Here is a 25,544-nt window from a genome sequence, read left to right as displayed (position 1 = left end):
AACAAACACATGTAAAAAGCATTGCTATAAGAATATTGTTATCAAATGTTCTTGAATTAAAATATATTTTGTAGTTCTATAAGAACATTCCTAGGAGTGGTATAGCTGGATCTTGAGGAAGCAACAGAAACAAAAAATCTGGGCACAGAGGTCTTTTCTGAGACTGATATTCCAACCAAGGACCATGCATGGAGATAACCTAGAAGCCCTGCACAGATGTAGCCCATGGCACCTCAGCATCCAAGTGGGTTCCCTAGTCATGGGAACAGGGACTGTCTCTGACATGAACTCATGGGCTGGCTCTTTGATCACCTCCCCCTGCAGGGTGGGACAGCCTTACCAGTCCACAGAGGAAGACAATGTTGTCAGTCCCAATGAGACCTGAGAGGCTACAGTCAGATGGAAGGGGAGGAGGCCCACCCATATCAGAGAACTGGAAATGGGGTATGGGAGGAGATGAGGGAGGTAGGGTAGGATTGGGAAGGGAGAAGGCTACAGCTGAGATACAAAGTGAATAAACTGTAATTAATAAAAATAAATAAATTAAAAAAAGAACATTCCTTTTCTAAGATATACATCCTGAAAAGGTAAACACATGTGATGTAGCCTTTTCTGAAATTACTCAGAAACAAACCCCAGGACTATATGAATGTGTATATGTGTTTACAGGCATGTTTCTGGGAATGGAGAGGAAGACCTGGAGAAGGAGAGAGAATGATAAGACAGCAAAATCTGTACAATTTACATAACTTTTGTTAAAAGCAGATATTATGAGAAATATTTTAAAACTAAAAAAACATATGGCAAAATGAAACGGTAGGCCACAAGCATCTTGCATTCATTCGTGGTTCTGAGGCAGGTTTCGCGTAGCCCAGGCTGGTCTGATACCTGAGAGCTGCCGATGACCCTGAACATCTTCCTTAGAGCTGGAGTTAAGGCCTGAGCTACTAACAGCTGGGGCTTTGGATTAAACTTGTGGTCAGGCAAATGCTCCCACCCGCCGGGAGTGTGTGGTTTTGGAGACTGTGTTTTTCCGTGTAGCCCTTGCTGTCCTGGAATTGCTTTGTTGACCAGGCTGGCTTTTAACTCACAGAAATCTGCCTGGCTTTGCCTCTGTGCTGGTATTAAAATTCGGTGCCACCACGCCCAGTTTAGGCAAGTATTTTACCAACTGAACTACAACCCCTAGGCCTTAGTTTAAAGACTTGAACAGGATGACACTAGGCATGCCTAACAGAGGGGAAATCTCAAGGTGCCCTAACCCTGAACAAAGGAATACAGGCAACTCAGGAATGCTCCCAGGGAAAGATTCATTCCCAGGAATTAATCCCCTAATTATTATTCACACAGTGGTCAGCCTTTAAATAACATGTATACCAAAAAAAAAAAAAAAAAAAAAAAAAAAAGGAGATGGAACAGGTGGTTTTTATGCATTTACAGATATATGTACCAATAGCAAAAAAAGAAGCTATGAATTTCAGAGGAAGTGGGGGTTGGAGGAGGATGTGAGGGGTTGACTGGAGGAAAGGGGAGTAAATGATGTAGCTGTACTTGAATTTCAAAATTCAAGTAAAAAAGAATTTCACAAACATCATCATTAGTTGTTAAGAATTCTCAATACCGGACATTATCAAGGGCCATCCTCAATCTGGTAATCAGTTCTTACTAAAACCAGATAGATTCATGAAAGAACAAAAGTTAATGTAATACACTCTTAGTTCCTGCCCCAGAATTAGAAACAAGAGCAAGCATATCTCCTCTTACAGTTGAAAGACCAAAGAATTAAAAATTATTTTTTTGAGTTATTGAATTAAAGTTTAAAGCACAAGCCTGAACAAAGGCCAGACAAGTGGAGGCATGTCCAGCCACCTATGGGGAGGAACAAGCCTTACTGCATTCTTTTCCTGCCCACTAGAGATACAGCTGGATGGAATAAGAAAAGTTTTGTCTGTCTGTTTAAATGTATGTATGACCATTACATATTTATCTCTCACTGATCTTAAATGGTTAATATGCTCTGTATGTCTTGGTTATAGATTAACAGTTATTGGATATGTTTAAAGGTTAAATTCAAACTTTTATTTAGAACATACATGTTTTTGTAAGATGTATAGAAGCACAGATGTTTTTAAATAGCAACCATGTGGCCTGCCAAGTGATGTGACTCTACCATCTTGAAATTGCCATGTGGTGTGGGTCAGAGCAAAGGAAAAGAAAGATTACAGGACCTCTTAGTCATAATGAATTCTGTTTATCATCATACTTCCTTTTAGACTAAGAAGACAAATCTTTAAATTGGTACTGGCTTTGGATATTGGATTGTTTGCACTGGTAAAAATTGGTTTTGACTTAAAATTATGGTTATGCTTTGTGATTTCACTCCTAAAAAGGGTACTGTATTTTGATATTTCAAAAACAGTTTTTTTTTTCTAAAAATGTGTTTAAGGTTATGAAACATTTTTTTTTATTTTTTTGTTATGAAACATTTTAAAGTTTATCAGATATTTTATAATAATGCCCTGGTTTATAAAGGTCTATTCAGATTAACAGGCTGATAAGAAGTGTGTGCCTATCCACCAGTTCTTAGATGAATGGATTAATGCTGTTTCTTTCTGGTCCATAGGTTTGGTGTGGCCAGAATAGTTCAAGTGCAGTTTAAAACTGTTCTATAATGTTCTGTTATGCAGTTGGTTCTAAAACTTATTTGAGTACACTGTTAAAACTTGGTTACAGGAAACTGTAAATGTTCTACAGTGGCAGGTGTATATAGTGGCAGGTGACAACACCATCAATGACACCTAATGGCTACGTTTTAAATTGCCAGCCACAGTCTGTAACAATACATGACTAGCCGTCATGTTGGATCAGGGATAAAGAGGGTGGAGCAGTAGTTTTACGGCCATCTTTGTTGAGGGCTGCCAGCTGTGTTCAGTACCCTGTTTAATGCTAGGGGAAACATTTGTCCTTTAAGCTTTTTGCTGTTCAGTTTTAATGAAATGTGGTAGGATCAGCAAGATTTGGTAGCCACTCTATGAACTGTAGGTGATTGAAAGTTTTGCTTTGAATTTAGTTCAGAAAGATATTTAAAGTTATGCTAATGACCACAGTTGGTTACAAGATTAAGCTTTAGCTAGTCTCGTGATTATGTGTTCAAGGTTAAGCCTAGGATGGGTAACTATAAAGTTTGACTATGTAGATCTACTAAAAATAGATATGATCCTAAAAAGCTCATCTAAGGAATATGCCAGAATTAGAGATTATGGCATTCTGTTTTACAGTATGTAGTTTAGAGTAGATAACTAAAGACAGACAAAGAATATCTCATATGCTGGCCCTCAAACTTGTGGAATATGGTGGAGATCTGTGGAATATGGCATTTTAACAGGTATAAGCTTATTATCACAGACAGTCCCAAAACCTTGGCAGTAGCTCCCCCAGGTATCCGAGAAGATTTGGGCACAATGATAGATGACTTCTACTCTGGATTGTGGTATGCTAACCACTGGGTGAGAGTGCCCCAACTGGCTCGCTGCCAGGGCCCAGCCTAAACTGGACAAAACTGTGGACACCTGGAGAGTCACTCTTTTACATTGCTGAAGGCAAGGTAAGATCAATCTCTCATGTTCTTTTTTTCCACAGAAACAGTCTCTTTTATTCTGTTCCTGATGGCATATCTGCTCCTGATGCCATGAGATCATGGGAGCCAGGGACAACTGCCTAGGTGGTGGATTGACTAGTCATCTCTGTTATTTTGATTGGTACACAGATTGGTATCTTTATTTAGCTTATAATTTATCCTTCTCAGGTCTATGATCACATTGATGACTAAACTAATCTAATGGTACCTTTGCAGCTAAAAGAGCAGACATTAGATTCACTGTTAGTTCATTGTTCAATCCAGTAGCTATTTAGAACTACTAGGTACTAGATCTCATATTTAGAAAGGCAAAGAGGTTTGCCTTGCTCACAGGCTTCATGTTAATTGCCTGTGTGTTATGGTGAATAGCTGGATAGAAAGATGTAAAGTTTATGTAAGGTCGGATGATATAAAAGTTATAAGGATATAAAAATTGTTTAGAAAAATGTTTCAAAGTTGGAAAATGCAAGAAAGATTGGAGGGTCTAAGTACGTGTTTTAAGGTATGTGAACGTAAGTTGTAATGATAAAATAATCCGAGGCATAAAAAAATGGGAGACAGTTCAGATTTCTCCCCTTCCTCTTTGTTATTGTTGTGCTTATGTTGTTATATGATTTCAAAAGTTCAGAGCTATGACATTGATCAAGAGTTCTGATAAGTTGATGGAGCACTGACTCCTTATTATCCAGTCACAAGCTTGAGATTTTAATTTCCTTTTGGTTATCTTCTGGAGGTAGACTCAAAGGTACTTCTCATCATGCTAAAAACATCTGTCTAATGTGTATATCTGACCCAAAAGCCATAGCTTTTACTAAGTATTAATGGCATGAGTCTACTCCTGCTGTCTTGTAGACACTTGTTAACTACTTTTTCTAAAGTATGGATCTCAAAAATTCATATGAGTTTCAGGAAATCAGAATGTCATGAGACCTGGATCTGGCATAGCTCAAACAGACCCCTGATGAGTTTTTCCCTTGCTGTTGGGATACTTCACTTTCCACATTTACTAGACAAATTTTAACTTTTGTCTCTAGTCTGAATTTGTCTCAGTAGATTTTCACCTGGCTGACAGAATCTATTCGAGGATCAGTTATGGACTGCAAGCTGATATCTGGACTTGCTGGGAGCTGACATGATTGCTCCCTGCCTCTTCCGGTGGATCAACTGACCAGAAACTTCTGAGGACTGCCCCATTGCCCAGCCTTTGACTGGCCTTTCAGCCTTCCTGGCTCCTGATGCCAACAGTCCTATTGTCAACACTGTAAAAGTATCAGAAGAAGAGACCTTTGCCCATAATCCCACCTAACAAGGTGAAATGTTAAGTCAAATGGGGCTCCCTGAAATTAGCTATTATCTTGGGAACCTACTTAGCTGGAGTAGGAACTGGTATTGCAGCAATGGATGTACAAAGTCAGAATTATAACAGCTTACAGTTGAAAGACCAAAGAATTAAAAATTATTTTTTTGAGTTATTGAATTAAAGTTTAAAGCACAAGCCTGAACAAAGGCCAGATAAGTGGAGGCATGTCCAGCCACCTGTGGGGAGGAACCAGTCTTACTGCATTCTTTTCCTGCCCACTAGAGATACAGTTGCTAGGAAGCTGGCCCAGATAGCTCCTCTCCCCTAGGACAGCCAAACAAGAGAAGTCAGACCATTAATGGTTTTGGGGCCTTCCTATAGGCAATCAATTCATTTGCCAGGTAGGAATTCCCCTGCTTTGGGCACAATGGGAGGGACCAGAATCTTTAAATCAACCACCTAACCTGAGCAGGAGGCTCTTTGTTCTCAACTGCTCTGGTGGTGAGGGGATGAGCCCAAGCTATAGCTTGTCTTGTAATAAGAAGATCCTCATGTGTTTTGCAATGGGCTCGACTCTTGTTGGTCTTTTGAGGTCACACAAATCTGGCACAACACAGTCATACTCTCTGTTGGAGATAAGAAGCATAACAGACAACTGTGAACAAAGAAGGTCACTGCAATGTATAGACTAGGTCTGATTATTTTCAGTGTGTGATTTTTTTTTAATAATAATAAAAATTATATATGTGCATGTATATATAAATTCATCTTTTGAGAGTGGCAGTCGTAGCTAGTCACAGCAGCTCACACCTGTAATCTTAGCACTCAGGGAGGCAGAGGCAGGTGGATCTCTGTGAGTTTGAGGCCAGCCTGATCTACAAATTGAGTTTAGGAGAGCTAAGGCTACACAGAGAACCCCTATCTTGAAAAGCCAATCGACCAAGCAACCAACCAACCAACCAAATAAATAAATAAATAAATAAGAGGGGAAAAAGGAGAGTGGCATTCGTTAATGTGAATGGCATAGAAATGTTTTTTTTGTTTTTGTTTTTTATAGCAGTTTATGCCACAAAAGCGCAGATAGTTCTAGTTTCTGTTTCTGCACAAAGATGTACTGTCCTATAGAATTTCAGATTACTAACAATGTCAGCTGTCACTAATTCTAATACAATGCTATCTGGATCACTTACTGTCCTTAAAAAAATAATAACAGAAAGGGTATCAAACTGCTGTGAATATGGATATTTTTTGACTCACTAGACAAAAATATTCAAGAAATATTCTTTTTAGATGTGGATGCAGGGAAATACATAACCTTACATATGAACCCAGGTATAGGCAAGAAGTATCTGTGATGGGTAGTGAACGCCCAGGGTCACTGTTTCTAATGGACCCAGGCATTTAAGTTTAGACTCATGCCTATAAGGAAATGGGAGAACAAACAGGGGCAGGCATAAGAATAGACTTCATAGATTGGACTCTGAATATGGACATTCTTATCAGTTTTGTCCATAGCTTTATATTCATGCCGAGAAGGAACGGATATTCTTCTGTAGGGCACACAGTTCTTAATTCTTTCACATTCACTCTATTACCGCTGATTCTAAAGCCTTACTGGAAAGAAACTGAATCACTTGTGCTAACGTAGGAAGTAATGAATCCAGATAAGACTTAAATTTAGCTAAATAAATATATGTCAAATGAATTAGGAGATTAAGAGCCAAGAGAAAATTTTAGAAAAAAATAGGGGATGGTCTTTTGAATATAAATACCTTCTTTCAATATGAACACGGTGGACCTGAGGGAGAGAGAACAAAGGAATAAGAGAATCAAGTAACAAAAATAAATTGCAATGGGAAACTTCTTAAAAGAGTAAACAGAAAAATCATATACTGAAGATTTCATTTAACAAAGTGTTAGTATATATTTTGTCTTTAAGGAGGAAACACAGATTAGCAATTTCTGCATTTAAAACAAATTATGTGAATTACTTCGTAGGCCATGAGAATTACAAACAATATAAGTAAAATGATCCATTTTATTTCATATCTCAATAGGCTTCATTCTACTAAGTTCATCTTGTAAACCACACAGCCATTTCCTTGATGAAATGTAGTACAGATTAAAAGACAGATAAGCAAAGGCTTCTACAGAGTCTACAGCACATAGAAAAAGGAAAAGAGGCAAATGAAAGCAAATCTGTTATATTCCTCTTGTGAAAGTTGGGAGTTGTTTCCATATCATCTGCTGGGTTTGTTTTGCTTTTTGAGACAGTTCTCACTTTGTGGTCTCAGCCTGGCCTCAAACTCACAATCCTGTCTCTGTCTTCCAAGTCCTAGCACTGCATGCGTGCCTGTCTATACTAACTCTTACACTAGATCAGTATGGGAAAAACATTACTCCAATTACCAACTTTCCTATATACACTATCTTATACTAGTAAAAATGGTGCCAAGAATTTTACCATTATCAGAGAAGTGGTGGGTGGGGCTGAGACCATTTCAAATGAATAGTTCTTTGAAAATCCTTTTAGGCAGAAAATGTTTTTAAACTAGATTTTTAAACTAGAAATTCTCCCCCTACCCTCTCTCAAACATACCTTATTTTTTTACTTGTCGAGACAATGTCTTCTGTTGCTCAGGTGGACTTCAAACTTGCTATGTAGCTTAGGACAGCATTGCACTCTTGATCCTCCTACCTTTACCTCTCAAGTGCTAGGATTACAGAAATGTGCCAGCAAGTCCAGCCAGGAAGTATTTTTACAATAAGATTAACTACGGTGGGAAGTATTTACAATGCAAGCTAATTTTGAATTGTACACTTCCACTGCAATTTGAATCCAGGCTTCTTATGATGAATCTCCAAGGTGTATGTATTTACCATCTCTAATACTCAGAATGACTGAGTTCTGGAATTTCTTTTTGGTAAGAAGAGGCCTTAGCATCTACAGAGATTTAGTGCAACAGAACACGAGCTAGTGCTCTGCTCATGTTCTATGTTCTGGGGAGCTATTACTTACTCTTAGAGACTTTATTGTGCTAGAAATTGGAACATAGATAGGTTTTTTTTTATATATACTAAGAAGAGTCCTTTTTTTTTTTAAATTAAAGTCTTTGGGTAAAAGCCTTTTTCATTCATGTTAGAAAATGGTACTCTGCTTCCTTATGCTTTTTTTTTCATAATGACATGGGTTGTTTAATCATAAAATGAAGCATTTGATAAACCCTCACATAAAAGGAAATAATGATACTGAGTATACATGACTGGAAAAAATTGTGTATACACATGCCAGATGCTTAAACAACATTCAGGAAAGTCACATTGAGTATAAAGATTAAAATATGTTCCTTTATTCTCATTTTGAGTACAGAGGAAGCCAGAATTACATATTTGGACATTAAAAAGCCAATCTCCGCAGAATGAAGAAAATCTTTTACCTTTGTACTTTACTACACACAACAATATCACATTCCCTAAATACGATAGGAGTATCCACGCTGGTGAAGCACCCACTTGTTAGATACAAGGTCCTGCATTTAACGCTCAGAGTTACAAAATAAAAAATAAAAAGTATGCCAAAGTATATTAGGTCAAGCATCTAGGAATCTACACTAAAAAGTTTGCGAAAATTAAGTACATATTCACACATTAATGTACTATTGACATGCTAGGATGAAGTCCAAGGCTTCATACTAAGCACAGACTCAACTGCATAACTTCATTCCCAACCCAAATGCCAGGATTCATGGTGACATGGTCATAGATGACAGAATCCTTTTCAATTCACAGTACTAATTTTTTCCTTTTTTTTTTTTAGAAAAGTGAATGTGGAGATGTCTAAAATAATACTGTGAGAATAAGCGAGTTAATCACTTCTTTTACAGGGTGATTTAACCAACGAATCATTCTTATAAGCAATTATCACAGACAAATACAGATTTAAAAAAGGAGGGGGAACTTCATATATGAATATTACGAGTATTTAATATAAAAATACCATACATTTAAGATTTTAAAACAGGGAACTTCACATTCCCAAAGCTACCCGTTTGAAGTGTCAGTCCTCACACACTCATTCCTCCCGAATGCCCGCCAGCTTGTCTCAACGTCTTACTGATAGAGAATGACCTGATCAAGTAGAGCACTGTGGAAAGCCACACTGGAAAGTGGTTTTTTTCCTCTTTATTAATAGCACTTGTCCAGTGGTCTGCAATTTGGTGCTTCAGGTTCTGTCAGAAATAAAACCCAGCTTTCATATGTGAATCATCCTGTGGACAGTCTGAATTTAGCACTAAAAGGTATTTTGGAATCTTTCAGTTTGGGTCATTTTCTCCTGCAGGTTTTCGCCAAGATCCTAGCAGAACTCTGAAGGAAATATCACAGAGCACATTCTCCATCTGACACCGCTGTCTCCAGATTGAGGCTGTCACAGCCATTTTCACATGTCACATTTAAGCCCATAACTCATGTCTACCAATTGGACCGAAGCTGTCGGGGGTTGTTATAATGCTGACTCTCAAGATCTGGTTACACTTATCCTTGCTTTGTAAACTTGCCTAAGTCATTATATCTGATTGGTTCATTAAACAGCCTATACCTGGGCAGGGCAGGTATACCCTAAGGGGTAGGCTTAGCTGAGGTTTCTGGGCTTCGGAGAGAATAATGGGAAAGGGACAGACAGGAAGAGAGGAAGGAGGAGGACATCATGCTGGGTTAGCCTGGAGAAAGAAACCATGTGGGCCCAGGAGGAAGGACTCCAATAATGGTATGGAAAGGCCCAGATGAAGAATAAATGCAAGTATTTATAAGATTATGGATGGAAGATAGAATGGTTAAGGAGGATGGCATTGGATGGGGGCTGGGTGATGGATGGTGAAATCATTCAGACAGTGTAGCTAGGAATATCTGCCTGGCCCAAGGTAAAGGCAATTAGAAAATCTAACAGATGTCTGTGTCTTATTATTTATGATAGTGGGTTAGATAATGGCGCCACAATAATCATAGGAATAATAATAAACTTTATATAGCCCCAAACCCATTTTTCAATTTACTACAACACTAAGCCCATGTTCTTATATATATTCCTATTAAAATTCACTCAGCTTATCAAATAATCAACAAATCAAAAGATCTATTTGATTCCAATTTTGTAGTTCTGTCATTCTTCTCTGCCATATATAAAATTTTTCAGTGTGGGTTTTTTTTTTTGTCTGTATCTTTGTTTTTCCCAGGGCTATGGATCCAACTCAAGGTCTTTAAATGATCTACAATGCTCTTCCACTAAACTATATCTATGGCCCAATTTTTAGTTGCATATATTCATTAAATTCCAAATTAGAAGCTGGGCATGGTGGTGCATGCCTATAATCCCAGCTCTCAGGGAGGCAGAGGCAGGCAGATCTCTGTGAGTTTAAGGCTGGTCTGGTCTACAAAGGCTACACAGAGGAATCCTGTCTCCCAAAACCAAAACCCAAAAACTACCCCCATCCCCAATTTCCAAATTAGAAGCCAGGCATGATGGCAAGTGCCTGGAGTCTCAGCTACTTGGGAGGCTGATGCAGGAAGAACATTTAAGTCTAAGACTTCGAGGTCAGTGTATGTAACATAGTGAGACCTAAACTTTTAAAAAGATAATTGCAAATTAATCTCTAGGGCTTTATTTATCAATATAGAGAAACACTAAGCTTCATTTCAAAGGACTATCACTATATGGAAGGCATATGCAAACTTTCTATACTACTTCATCAACTTACCCATCTAAAATTATTTCAATAAAGGAAAAAAAACTGCACATGTAGTCAAACTATTTAAAATTTGGAGTATCTCAGTCAAGTAATGATCTTTTAACATCAAGCTTATTATCCTTTCCATTCAACTAATAAAAGTAAGCATACGAGCCGGGTGTGGTGGTGCATGCCTTTAATCCCAGCACTCTGGGAGGCACAGGCAGGAGGATCTCTGTGAGTTCGAGGCCAGCCAGGTCTACAAAGCAAGTCCAGGACAACCAAGAGAAACCGTGTCTCAAAATGAATGAATGAATGAATGAATGAATGAATGAATGAAAGTATCCACTGGCAACTGAAGACAAAGCATCCTCTCCCACTCCCTACAAAAACCACATTAGAACACACAGATTTTGACAAATTATTCGGGGAGTATACAATGGTAAAGTACTTTGGAGTAAGTTTCACAGAATTTTTTACACTAAAATATGTGTGTGTCTGGCAATTCTATTCGTAGGTGTCTTTTGAAGAGAGAAATGTACTTGCACATACATAAAACTTGAATAAGAATGTTCACAGCTGCTTTACTTTGGCAGCTGCAACTGAAAACAACCCTAATTTTAATTAACAGGAGAATATTTTTTTTTTTAACAGGAGAATATTTTAACAAACATATTCAGACACAGAAATACGGAATGATAATACAAGAATGGATAAAACACAAATTCTGAATCAAGGAAACTATCCAAGAAGAAGGCTCATGACAGTGACAGAAATCAGAAGGCTGTTCTCTCTTGAAGGGTAGAAGATGAGATGGACTGAAACGGTATGGGGAACTCTTTGGAGTGACTTAACTAAGAAAATCATGAAATGAAAATTATAGTTCCATTAAACACACAAACACACACATCACACACACTGTTTTTTTGAGACAGGAGGCAGCCCAGCCATTCTCTTGCTTCATTGTTAAAATTACAGGCATGTTTTACCACAGGTGGCTTTAAAACCTTTTTTTTTTTTTTCCTAAAAGGACAACAGAACAGGAACAATCACTGAAAAAAAAGTTAGCATTTCCATGTCCTTCTTACCTGTCTAGGAGCTGCTCGTGCTTTTCTAGGGCATCTTTTTCCGCTGCCACTGCTCGGTTCTTTTCAGCGAGAGCATTATCCCTGGCTTCACGGAGATTTCTACAATACAAACATGCATCCCAGTTATTTTAAATGCATAAGCATCTGGCTTTCAAAGCTTTACAAATTTGCTTACAATGCTTAGAAGACTATCTTAAGGACTTGGTAGAGATTGGCCATGCCAAGTATACCCTGCATGATGCTGCCTGGCTTGGGGAGTATGCAGCAAGATAGGTGCATGCAGCAATATTGGTGCAAATAGTCTATTTATATTAGAATTTAGTTACCTTTAATTACTCATGGGGGATGCCAGCTGCAATCATAACTGCCCCCGCAGTTAGAACACTTTCTTCATAGTTTTTGCCCTCATGGGTTGAAGGTAGACTAAATAGTGTCTGTCTGTCTGTCTATCTATCTATCTATCTATCTATCTATCTATCTATCTATCTATCTATCTATCTAATTTTATCCTTCCCGTAAGCCAAGAAAATGCTTTATAAAGTATTTTAAGTAAAAGATATGTGAGTAAAAATCACAAATGAGAATGAAGTCTGAGATACTGGTAAAGAACAGCTGAAACACTGGGTCCTAGAACCCTAGTTGCGACTAATACAGAAAAGCTGATGAATTTGGAGTACAAAGGAGAATGGACAGAGGGCCCAAGAGAATGTCAAACAGATCAAGTGCAAGTTATATACATGGTAGATTAGAGATTGCTACTGGAAAACAGTGCTTTGGGGACAGAGTGGCAAGCTCCCAGCCAACCACTAACCCAGCCTAACTCTGCTCAGCTTCTGAGATCAGTGAGAAGGGTCATAGTCAGGGCGGTATGGCCTTAGATAAAAAAGCACTTTCTGTGGCAGAGTTTTAGTTGGTCCTAAATTGGTGTGTCTCCAGGAATGGCTGGATGGAGTAGAGGTGAGCTATTGCTCAGTATTCATGTATGGCTCAAGGAATACGAGTCCATAATGTTACATAAGTCATCCACTTATAATGACAGCAGGAACCAGAGCTGTTGAAAAGGTTACTGTTAGTGACAGCTAAGGAGAGTACTCCAATGGAAGAAGGTAGCTACAGTGAATACTTAGGAGATAGTACAGCCAGGCATGACCTTCTCACATCCAATTCTCTTTTTGTTTTAATGCAGATGAAACTTTGGATAAAACAAAACACCTAAGCTTCATTCAGCTGGTCACTTAACTTAAAAACCCTACTTCCTTATGGAGTTATAACATAGAAAAGTACAGGACATAACACAAATTATTTGCTCACTCATCATCTACAAACCCTTATGATGCATTTGCAGGACACTGAAGTACAGGAAGTTTGTGTAACTGGCTTTGGGACACACAGTTTGAAAATGGTCATAGTTTGCATAGAGCTTAAATTTACTCTGAAGCCCATGCTTCTTACATCACATCAGAATACTTACATAAAGGACTGGGCTGGATCCTAGAATTTAGTTTCTTTATTAGTCATATAAAAATCAGCAGTAAGCCATGAAAACTCGCACAGTTTGCATACAACCACGTGATACAAAATGGATAAAAATGCCTAGTGTTCACACTTTCTATAACCATCATACTCAATATTGCTTTTTTGCACAATGATTGAGTAACTATTTAAAACTGTAAATATGTCAACCAATAGAGAGAGATTCATCAGCCAAAGTTTATGAGCCACAAATAAAATAGTTTTAAAAACTGATATAAAGGTCACTCTTATCAAAAAAACAACAATTAATTCTGTATGTTATCATCTAAGTAGAATTGCTTTCTACTTCTGGTGTTGGTCTCCTTGGTTTGCCTGTGGTATATATGCAAGATTAGAGTCTCACAACAGTGTGATGCAGCCATGATCATTCAGGCCTTTACAGCCATTGAAGCAGGACATTCTCCCCAAGCATGGTTGGATACCATAAAAAGCTAAAATGATACGCTCAGGATGCGAGGCTAAGCACTGCACTCAGGGTCAGCCGCTTTGGACCCAGAGAAGAGCATGTCTGATTGCATGCGGGTTGATGCCCCAGGTCCCGCCTCTGAGAAAAAGGTATCGGACGGGTCTGATGCTCTTTGGGTGGATGACACCTAAATGAACATCTGTACAAAGTCCCAATTTATTTCTAATATCAGAGATCAGACCTCTACTCTTGCCTGATGCGTCTAAAACAAAAAGGGGGAACTGTAGAGAGCTGCGGAATGCTATGCCTTAAAGATGGAGCGGGTTTCCGCCTTCCACCTTCCCGATGGTGAGTGCTGTCTGTCACGAACAACTCCACATTTGGCTAAGGCCGAGGATCTGGCTTGCTTCCATGTATGTGGACCTATCTGCATTGCCCTGGTGGCACGCCTGGGTTGGCTACCCAGAGGCTATTTAAGCTGTGGGCTGGCTTTCCCCGGGGTCCGAGGATTGTTCAATGTTCCTGAATAAACTGCATTGAAAAAAAAAAACTGATATAAAGGTCACTCTTATCAAAAAAACAACAATTAATTCTGTATGTTATTATCTAAGTAGAATTGCTTTCTTAAGTAGCTATTACCAAATTATTTTCTGGTGTCATCATGACTGAAATGACCTTAAAAACTATTCTATTATTAAAGCAAACAAAACATGAAAAATAAATTTTAGAAAATACAATTCACTAAGTATCTTAAACATTTATATATTTTTATTCTAAGATGACCTACATATTTTAGCTAGTAAATCACAAATTAGTTCTAATACTCCTTTCTAAAAATGGGCTCATTGTTTTAAATGTGATTTAAGTAGTGGAATTCCAAATGGGTCACACTGGCAGTGCCAGAATACTAATGCCTAGTTGGTAGATGAAGAAGCCTCATTCCCTAATTATAGCCCCTTCTAGCCAGAATGAGTATCAGAAATAAAGCTAAGCTACAGAGAGTCAATAAAAAGAGATATTATTGGAGAATAATTATTCTCTAATACACTTTGCCACGGACAGTCTGCATCATCTAGCCAACTGGGTGCTATAAGACACAAACAAAATTCCAAGGACACAAGGAAGAGGAGATAATCATTCTCATCATATAGGTAAGTGACATAAGGGAACAAAGTGGACTTTTATTTTTTTAAAGTGGCACATATATAAGGAAATATTAAAGGACGACTAGCTAAGAAAATTCTGAAAGAGATGACCAAAGGAGAAGAAAGCTCTAGAAGCCTGGGCTTTTACCATTAGTCTTTTCCCCTTGGTGTCTGCAGGTAAGATTTCCTTGTAAAACTCTTCTCTTTCTTGGCTAGCATACCTTCTATAACTAGTCTACAACTGACATACTCTATATTTCTTTAAGCATTATCAACTGATATCTTTCAAATAAAGTTTGAGAGAGATAAATTGAATATGTTGACAACAGTATTGACAGTAAACATACAGTGTTCACCATGTTATCAGGGGTTATTCTAGTACTTCATAGAGAGTACTGGTGGTTGAATGTGAAATGTCCCTAACAGACTCGTGTTTGAACACTTGGCAGCTAGCTAGTTGCACTGTTTGGGAAGGTTGTGGAACTTTTAGTAGGTAGAGGCTTGCTTAGGAAGTAGGGCACTGAAGGTAGGTCTTGAGGTTTTATAGCTGGCCCCACTTCCTGTTCACTCTCTGCTTCCTGAATGCAGATACTCTGTGACTAGCAGGGCTCTTGGTCTTGCTGCCATGCTGTGGTGGTATGAATTAGAATGGCCACTGTGGGCTCATAGGTGTGTATTCTAGGTTCTCAGTTGGTGGAAATGTTGGGGAAGGATTAAGAAGTATGACATTGGAAGACATATATCACTGTGAAACTTCTGAAGTTTCAAAGGACCCACATGAAAGACCCAGTTAACTCTCTCTGCCTCCTGTTTTCAGATCAAGGTGTGATGTCCTCAGCTACTACTCCAGTGCCAGGCCTGCTGCCATGCTCCCTGCAATGATGGTCATGACTCTAACCCTCTAAAATTATATGTCCCAAGGAAATTCTTTCATTTATCAGTTTCCTTGGTCATGGTGCCTTATCATAGCAACTGAAAAGTAATTACAATACATGTCTCCTGCTTGCTGCCAAGTCTTCCCAGCATGACAGAAGGATCCCAGAATATCCCTCCCTTAAATTGCTTCTTGTCAGTTATTTGGTCATAGGAATGAATGAAAAAAGTAAGGAAAACAGTAACTGCTACAACTTTATCAATCAAAGGTTGTATCATTTCCATTTTACCAATATGTTTCAAGAGTAAAATACAAAGACTCAGTCCAAGGTCACATCATAAGGTACACTGTAGAGCCTGAGTGTAAGCCTATTCTCCAACCAGATTCTATGCTCTGAAATATATCATCTGTTGCCTTTCTCAGGGCTCCTTTCTTTCACAGACATTTCCACCCTGGGATATTCTGACATTATGAGATTTGTATTTCATGACCACATCATGGTGCAAACAGATGTCAAATCAGAATTAGCTTGAAAAGAATTGTAAACGTATTATATATTTGTTTTGAAGGCCCACAGTGCATGCTCTTTTAAAATTAGACTGGATTGACAAAACACCAGCTGCACTGCATCCTGAAATACAGATAAAATGGTAACTGCCACATAATTAATGAATAATCCATTTACAAATGTTAAATACATTAGCAGAAGCAATAAATATAATTATAGAACAAATAGCAGAGATTCAAATGTTCCTCAAAAGAGAAAGTTGAAAAATAGACAAAGGCTATTGTTAGCATATATAAACTAATAGGGTTGAGATTTTAAAAATCCAAAATGAATGTAACAAAATATAATTAGAGTAGCACTAAAATATGTCAGGAAATGCTCAACTGGTTAAAATAACAAAGCTTTTCAAATAGAAAAGTCCATCGACCTTCCGCATCTTGAGGAGCTTGGTTCCTGAACATCCTCTATTGTCTCCACCCCTCCAACCCCAGCTCAAGTATGCCTATACTCAAAGATGTTAAAATCTTGAATAGAAAATGCATCGTTCCCCTTTCTCCACAACCTCTCCAGCATGTAAACTTGTACAACCACTCTGGAAATCAATCTGGTGCTTTCTCAGACAACTAGGAATAGCACTTCCTCAAGATCCAGCCATACCACTCCTATGCATATATCCAAAAGAGGCTCAAGTACACAATAAGGACATTTGCTCAACCATGTTTGTAGCAGCTTTATTTGTAATAGCCAGAAGCTGGAAACAGCCCAGATGCCCCTCAATTGAAGAATGGATGCAAAAATTGTGGTACATCTACATAATGGAGTATTACTCTGCAATGAAAAATAAGGAAATCATGAAATTTGCAGGTAAATGGTGGGACCTAGAAAGGATCATCCTGAGTGAGCTGTCCCATGAGACACACATGGTATATACTCACTCATATAGACATATAACATAGGATAAACCTACTAAAATCTGTACATCTAAAGAAACTAATCAAGAGAGAGGACCCTGACTAAAACACTCAATCCCCATCCTGAAAGGCAAAAAGGATGGACATCAGAAGAAGAAGAAAACAGGAAACAACCTAGGAATCTGCCACAGAGGGCCTCTGAAAGGTTCTGCCCTGTAGACTATCAAAGCAGACACTAAGACTTATGGCCAACTGTTGGGCAGAGTGCATGTAAGAAGTGGGAAATATCAAGAGCTGGAGAGGACAGGAACTCCACAAGGAAAGCAACAGAACCAGAAAATTTGGACACAGGGGTCTTCCCAGAGACTCACACTCCAACCAAGTACCAGGCATGGAGATAACCTAGAACCCCTGCACAGATGTAGCCCATGGCAGTTCAGTGTCCAAGTGGGTTACATAGTAATGGGAACAGGAACTGCTTCTGACATGAACTGATTGGCCTGCTCTTTGATCACCTCCCCCTGAGGGGGGAGCAGCCTTACCAGGCCACAGAAGATGACAATGCAGCCACTCCTGATGAGATCTGATAGACTAAGATCAGAAGGAAGGAGAGGAGGACCTCCCTATCAGTGGACTTGGGGAGGGGCATGCATGAAGAATGGGGAAGAAGGGTGGGATCGGGAGGGGAGGAGGGTGGGGCTTATGGGGGGATACAAAGTGAATAAAGTGTAATTAATAAAATAAAATAAAGAAAATGCATCGTTCTCATATGTAAGTTACAAAAGGCACCCCCTGCATACTTTAGATTAGTTAAAAGGCCCAATACAATGTAACGCCATGTAAGTTGTACCGTATTGCTTAAAAAAATGACAAGGAAAAGTACCTATACCTTTCGTACAAACACAATCTGTTTAAAAGTATTTTTGATCTGAAGTTGGCTGAGTAAGTAGACAGAGAACCCTCAGATAAGGAGGCTGAAAATTAACTTTAAAAACAACTGTATGGAAAAATATGTTTATACAGCTAGGATTTCATCACCAACCTGTTTTTCGTGATTCTTTCATGTAGTTATGTATTAACTTCTTAGATATACAGATATAGTTTTCCTATCTGCTTCAGATTAGAGTTGGAAGGTACATTGAAAGAAAGAATGGAAAAAGGAAAAAAAAAGGGGGTGGGCATCCCAGTATTTACCACTGGAGCAATACATATGTATACATGTATTATCTCTATGTGTACTCTCTATGTAGACAGGACATACATACATGTACTGTCTCTATATGTGTATTCTCTACATATAGAGTACATATATACATGAGTACTCTCTATGTATAAAGAGTACATATATATACATGTACTCTCTATATGTGTACTCTATGTATAGAATACATATCTATACATGGACTCTCACTATATATGTGTATTTTCTATGTATAGAGTATATATAGATTCACGTGCTCTCTCTATGTGTACTATGTATAAAAAGTACAAATATATACATGTACTCTCTATATGTGTACTCTCTATGTATAAAAAGTACAAATATATACATGTACTCTCTCTATGTGTACTCTCTATGTATAGAATACATATAGATTCATGGACTCTCTCTATATGTGTACTCTCTGTATAAAAAGTACATATATATACATGTACTCTTTCTCTGTATATAGAGTACATATATATACATGTAGTCTCTATGTGTACTCTCTATGTATAGACAGTAATATATACATGAACTCTTTATATGTGTACTCTCTCTGTTAGAGTACATACATATACACGCATTCTATATGTGTACTCTATACATACATGTACTCTCCATATGTGTACTGTTAGAGAGTACACATACATATACATGCATTCTATATGTGTACTCTATATATACATGTACTCTCTATACGTGTATACTCTATACATACATGTACTCTATATACTCAGACACACACATATATATTTTGGACTACTTTTTCACAGCAAAAGACGGTACTACAACAATTAGAACAGAGGAACAATTATTAGCCAGAAGTGCTCAGATAAATAGGAAATAAAGATAAGCTGTAATACTCAATGAGAATCTCTTAAAAGTTAAGTTCCTAATAATTTATTTCTATAACAAAGGTCTAATATGATAACAAAATGGGAATATTTAACATGTACTGTAATGTCATTTATGTAGTAGACAATTTAATACATGTAACTATATTATAAGTTTCCACAACTGAAGCATAAAAAACAATACAAAACATTAAAATAGAATACTGAATAGAATGAATATATTTTTTCATTTCTAGAAGATAAAATTCCTAGTATCAATAGCCTGAATCTAAATATATGTTGGTGCAAAAACTTTTAGAAAACCTTTAGCCTAGGAGTGGCCTGTAACTTGCAATCTTCTTGCCTCGTCCTCCTGAGTTCTGGTTTTAGAGGGATATGCTATTGTACCTAAAGGGAATTCTTACTTAATACGTTTTCTTAAGAAAAGCTATGTATTTCAGATTTTGTGAGATTACTGTTGACTGCAAATAGATAATTTCCTATTCTTCTGTTATAATTAGTTCTATGGTTTGAGTATATGTCTCTTCCAAAAGTCATGTTCAAACGTTACGGTTGTAACAGTAATATTAAGAGGGACCCAGAGGTGGGAGGCTCTAAGTGGGACTGATGCTATTATCACAGGTAAGTCTGCCTGCCTCCTGCTCTCTCACATGCTCACTGGCATTCTGCCATGTGAGGATAGAGAAATAGGCCCTTGCCAAATGCTGGCCCCTTGATATTGAACTTCTCAGCTTCCAGAATAGTGAGATTATACCTAGTTTCAGGTATTCTTTTATAGTAGCAAAGGGCTAAGTCGGCTAGTGCTTATATGGACTTTGATTTTCTAACTGTGAATATGAACTCAAAGTAACTATCTAATCTATATCAAATTAAACATACCTACAAGAGAAGTCCATATGCATGAGAACTTTATAAAACAAAATACTCAGTTAAGATTCATCAAGATGCTGATGCTTAAACAGTGCTCAGGAGTTACTATAAAATAAAACTGAATAAACGTGGTAGTCACTTGAGTAACTTCTGCATCAGTTTCTAGGCTCAGCCCTGATCAGACCATAGAAACCTCTGCAAAGGCTTTCTTATAACAAGCTGGTCTCATCCTGCTTTCCCAGCCTCCCCTATGTGCACAGAATTATGTACAAAGAATGTACATGTAAACGCTTGTACAGCCGAGTTCACCCAGTCTAGGTGGGACAGCCTACAAACCTCAAATCAAGTATTAATGACACAAAGAACCTCCCAGAAAAGTACAGGGTAATAACAAAAGAGAGCTGCAGAAGGGAAAACAGGATAAAAACGGAAGCAGTAGAAGGGAGGCAACAGGATAGGAACCTACCACAGATGTCCTCTAAAAGATTCCACCTAGCAGGGGATCGAAACAGATGAAGACTCACAGCCAAACTTTGGACAGAGTGCAGGGAGTCTTATGGAAGAATGGGGAGACAGAGGATCCAGAGGAAATAGCCACACAAGGAGACCAACAAAGCCAAAAGAAAAAAAAAAAGCAGGACCCAGGAAGGACTGCAGAGACTTATGGATCACCCATAGAGAGGATGTAGACCACACATGCTCAGATGTAGCCATAGACAGCTCAGTCTCCATTTGGGTTCATTAGAAAGAAGAGGTAAGACAGTCTCTGACATGAACTCAGTTGCCTGCTCCTGATCACTTCTCCCTGGTGGGATGACCGAGACAGCCCACAGTGGAAGAGGATCCAGGCTAGGGATCCTAACAGGCTAGGGTCAGACAGTAGGGGAGGAGGACTTCCCCTATCAGTGGACTAGGGGAGGATATAGGGTAGGAAGAGGGAGGAGGCTGGGATTGGTTGGAGATGAGGGAGGGAGCTACAACTGGGGTACAAAGGGAAAAATTATAAATAAAAAAACAATGATTATGATGATGATGATGATGATGATAATAATAATAATAATAATAATAATGTTACTCCCCAAACACATGTACCAATGAGAATAGAAAAAATTGTGGTGAATCTTATTTTCAAAATAAAAACAAATTTAAAAGTTAAAAAAATAAACCCATCTACAACTCACAATACACTATGTTACCTGCAAATCCCCTACTTTCAGAGCAATCTAGCTGAAAAATAAAATAAAAAGAAAAAGAAAAGGAGAGAAACAAAAGTACTTAAATATTAGAAAATTACACAAATTATCTGTAAAATTATTACACAGACAAAAGAGTTTTGCTAGTATGAAAGAACTGGGAGATAGTAAGACCTGGAGAGGACAGCAGCTCCACAAGGACAGTGACAGATCCTAAAAGTCTGGGCACAGGAGTCTTTTCTGAAACTGATACTCCAGCCAAGGACCACTCATGGAGATGGCCTGGAACCCCTGCACAGAGGTAGCCTATAGCAGTTCAGTATTCAAGTGGCCTCCACAGTAATGGGGACAGGGACTGTCTCTGACATGAAATGATTGGCCTGCTCTTTGATCACCTCCCCCTGAGGGGGGAGCAGACTTACCAGGCCACAGAGGAAGACAATGCAGCCAGTCCTGATGAGACCTGATAGACTAGGGTCAGAGGGAAGGGGAAGAGACCTCCCTTTTCAGTGGACTGGGAGAGGGACACAGGTGGGGAGGAGGGAGGGTGGGATTGGGAGGGGAGGAGGGAGAGAGGTATGGGGGGATACAAAGTGAATAAACTGTTATTAATAAAAATAACTATTAAAAAAATGAAAAAAAAAAAACAAACCAAAAAAAAAAAAAAACAAAAAAAAGTTTTGCTAGCTGGAACACTAATGAGGACATTCACTTTTAAAATGTAGACTGGAACCTCTGTAATCTAGCTCCAAGTTCATCTACTGGGGCAGATTAAATAGATACAACAGATCCCTGTAAGTAAATCCATATTCAATATTTAAGGCTGCTTAATGTCACTAATAGTTTATAGAAATTTCACATTTGTCACTGAGGCTTCTTGAGCACTTTTGGGATACAGTACATTATGATCAAGATAGCACTGACATGGGAAGGAAATAAAACTACCAAAGCAACATAGCACTAATAGCTACACTTAAAAGCATTTTCCATCTCCGGTGTAGTACTGCACTCCCTTTCACACATCTGTGAGGGTGCTGAACTTCTAGATTCCGTGCAGTAGGAAGAGCCTAATGAATGCTTCTAAGACATTCATGCCCCATATTACAACAGCGTCTTTTCTGCGCTTATGATAACATCTTACACTAAAGGTAGTCTTGTGCTCTGGAAAAGTTCAATCACCTGAGTTGATCTCCCCTTTATTATCCCTCAGAAGGGCTTAGGGGACAAATAAGTTAGCCACTGTGTGCAGACCCTCTAAATCTTATAATAGCGGATTTAATGTAATAATTTTATGTTACCAATTAGCTTCTATGTAATAATCGTTTTACCTAAATTATCATCATGTAAGTAAAATGATTTTAATTACACATAGGCAAAGGTATAAAAATAACAATTTATATCCATATTATATATTTTACAACTATCGTGCACTTTTCACATGTCCTACCCACTTTAGAGCTCATGCGCCACTCTCTGAAGCGTCACTGTTAGCTCATTGGTATAGAAGAGGGTGCTAACCTCAGGGATATGAAGTAGCTCCTTCACTCCACTAACAAGCTCTAAGTGCTGGAGACACTTAGACTATATTTAGTCTCTCTGCTCGAAGTCTATTACAATACACCCTCACTCATGGAGTATTGTTTTTTCTTTTTTCTTTTTAAGAAAGGCCTTAGGCAACCGCTTGAGTACTGGCATTGCAGGTATGGAAAAATGTCTCATTCTGAAACATGTTAGGAGAGACTGTAGCCCTTCACATAGAGCTACTAAACAAGTTATTTATATAATGATTCTTGCTACTGAACTGAGTTTCCCTTTCTGTCTCTCAGCTACCAAGGTATTTCTCTAAGCTTCTTTTTTTTTTTTGAATATTTTATTTTTTAGATTTATTTATTATGTATACAATGTTGTCTGCATATACACCTGCACACCAGAAGAGGGCATCAGATCCCATTATAGGTGGATATGCGCCATCATGTGGTGGCTGGGACTGGAACTCAGGACCTCTGGAAGAACAACCAGTGCTCCTAACCTTTGAGCTATCTTTCCAGCCCTTGTCTCAGCTTCTTACTCTCTTCTAAAAATGCTTATTAGGGAAAGGTAAAGTAACTACAAATATGCAAGTGTAAATATGCTCAATTCTATTTTAACTCATAATGTAATAGCACACTAATAAAATATAAGTGACATTATGTACCCAACATGAAAGCCAGGTTAATTCATGTAGACTAAAAACAAAACTAATATATAAACATCTTGTGAATTTTGTGTAGGGAATAGTAAAACCCATTCTTTACCCATTCTAAGTCGTAAGATTTCAAAAGAACTATTTTTTTTTTTAACCTGTGAAGGACTGAAGGGGACAGAAGTTATAACTACATTTTAGATCCGCCATCATGAAGATTCTATCACATAAAAACAGGGGCATATTACTGTGACATGAAAAACAGTAAAAGCGAGCTTGTACAACTGGCTTGGACAAGTGTCCCTGTGCTGGCACAGCATTGGGCTGCAGTTTGGTGCCATCTGGTGGCAACTGTCCAACACAGTGTTACTATCTACAGGGCAATCTAAAATGCTGGGGTTGAATGGAGCACCCAGGTCCAATGCCGTCGATTTTCTGGTTAGGTGGAATGATAGTTTTAATTGTCGACTCAGCAAAGCCTAGAATCACTTGGGAAGAGTCTCCATGAAATGTTGTCCAGATCAGGTTGTCCAGTGTGGCAACTTGTGCCATCTTGATTGCAGGAATTGATGTAGGAAAACCAAGCAGAGGGCGGAGGGACTGTTTCTCCATTTAGGGACCTGAAGGAAGCAAGCAGAGGACGGAGAGTGCACACATTTATCCTCTTATGCTCTTCGCTGTGGATGTGAGGAGTTGCTTATGGTCCTTGCTCCGACTTCTCAACACGATGGACTTAGGAGCTAAAGTAAACCCTTTTTCCCCTAAGTTGCCTTTTGTGAGGATGCTTTGTTGCAGCAACAGAGATGAAGGTGGAACGGATAGTATCCATTTTATTGTGAATATGGGTCCAGAACAGCCCTGGAGATAAGCAAAGGTGCTTTCTGCTTTCCTGCTCTGAGAAATGGCTGCTACCTATTTTTCTACACAACTTTGCCAACCTACCTATACTATTTCAGAGAGGGATTTAATACATTTAAACTCATGCTATGCTAGGATGTATTTTAAATGATTCTCTTTGTTATTGTTTAAGATGGGCAACTGAAAAACCAGGAAATTGTCACAATAATTACATAGCAAAGTAGATGTAGTAACGGATATTGTCTAGGCAAAACCATGCATTGTATTAGAAAATAATGCCATAAATTTTAAGGTTAGGCAAACAAAAGCCTACAAAATGCATAACAGAAAGACCTGGATCACAAAACTAAACAGTACTTATTTGTAAAGAGAACTATCATTTACTCCAGAGTTCTCTCTCATGCGCAGACCTTTCTCTTGAAGAGGGGAGACTCTTGAATTCACTACTCTAGTTGAAGAGCCCACACATAATTCCAATGAAACCAAATTCACCGTGTGTTTCTATTATTAAACAACTATGATCACCACCCACCACGTTGTTCCACATGGAATCTGACATGTCTCCTCTTACCCCTCAGCCCATACGATCTTGCTGGGTCCAAGTCATAAACATTGTGCTGATCTGGGCTGAGTGATACTTCGGTTGGTGAAGTGTTTGCCCTTGAAGCGTAAGGACATGAGGGACAGGTGATAAAGGGGGCAAGGGAGGGAAAGAGGAAATGAAGGAGGGAGGAAAAGAGAGAACAGAGGGTAGGAAATCTTTAAAAAAAAAACAAAAACCCAGTAACTCCACAGTTAACATGTGAAAACAACTGCCAGTGAAATAAATAGCGATTATTTAATCTCCTAATCCTCCCAGTTACCAGAGGTACCGAGCATACAACCACTCAAAAGTAAGTATGTGAATAAAAATGTTCTTCAATGTTATCTCACATAGCATCTTTCAGGACCAGTGGTTAAATAAAATATACACAATATTGCATATTATTACTTTAGTTTTTACAAATATCCAAAAGAAATGCTTGGTAGGACTATTACTGTCTTAGTACCCTCTAATTTTTCTCTTGTTCTAGTTTTCAACTTGAACTGAGGCAACAGGAAATAGACAGACACATTGTCAGAGAAAAAAGACCTAAAGTCTGATAAACCCTGTTGTAATTAGCTATTAAAGAATTCAGAATTTTTTTTATTATTATTATTTTTTATCAGTTACATTTTATTAACTTTGTATCCCAGCCGTGTCCCGATCCCTCATTCC

The 25,544-nt window shown here is 38.3% G+C and overlaps 1 protein-coding gene across 2 annotated transcripts in view; it reads right to left on the bottom strand.

Annotated features, from left to right (window-relative positions):
- Pibf1 (progesterone immunomodulatory binding factor 1) overlaps nt 1-25,544 on the bottom strand; it is a 173,980-nt gene that overhangs the window by 100,787 nt on the left and 47,649 nt on the right. For both annotated transcript variants that reach the window (XM_021650185.2, XM_021650184.2), the window contains exon 10: nt 11,749-11,847. In XM_021650185.2, coding sequence (XP_021505860.1) covers nt 11,749-11,847 — 99 coding nt within the window. The remainder of the gene's footprint in view (nt 1-11,748; nt 11,848-25,544) is intronic.

Source organism: Meriones unguiculatus, chromosome 9, assembly GCF_030254825.1.
Source record: "Meriones unguiculatus strain TT.TT164.6M chromosome 9, Bangor_MerUng_6.1, whole genome shotgun sequence".
Taxonomy (NCBI): Eukaryota; Metazoa; Chordata; class Mammalia; order Rodentia; family Muridae; genus Meriones; species Meriones unguiculatus.
Note: the sequence above shows the minus strand (reverse complement) of the source record. Positions and strands in the feature narration are given on the sequence as shown.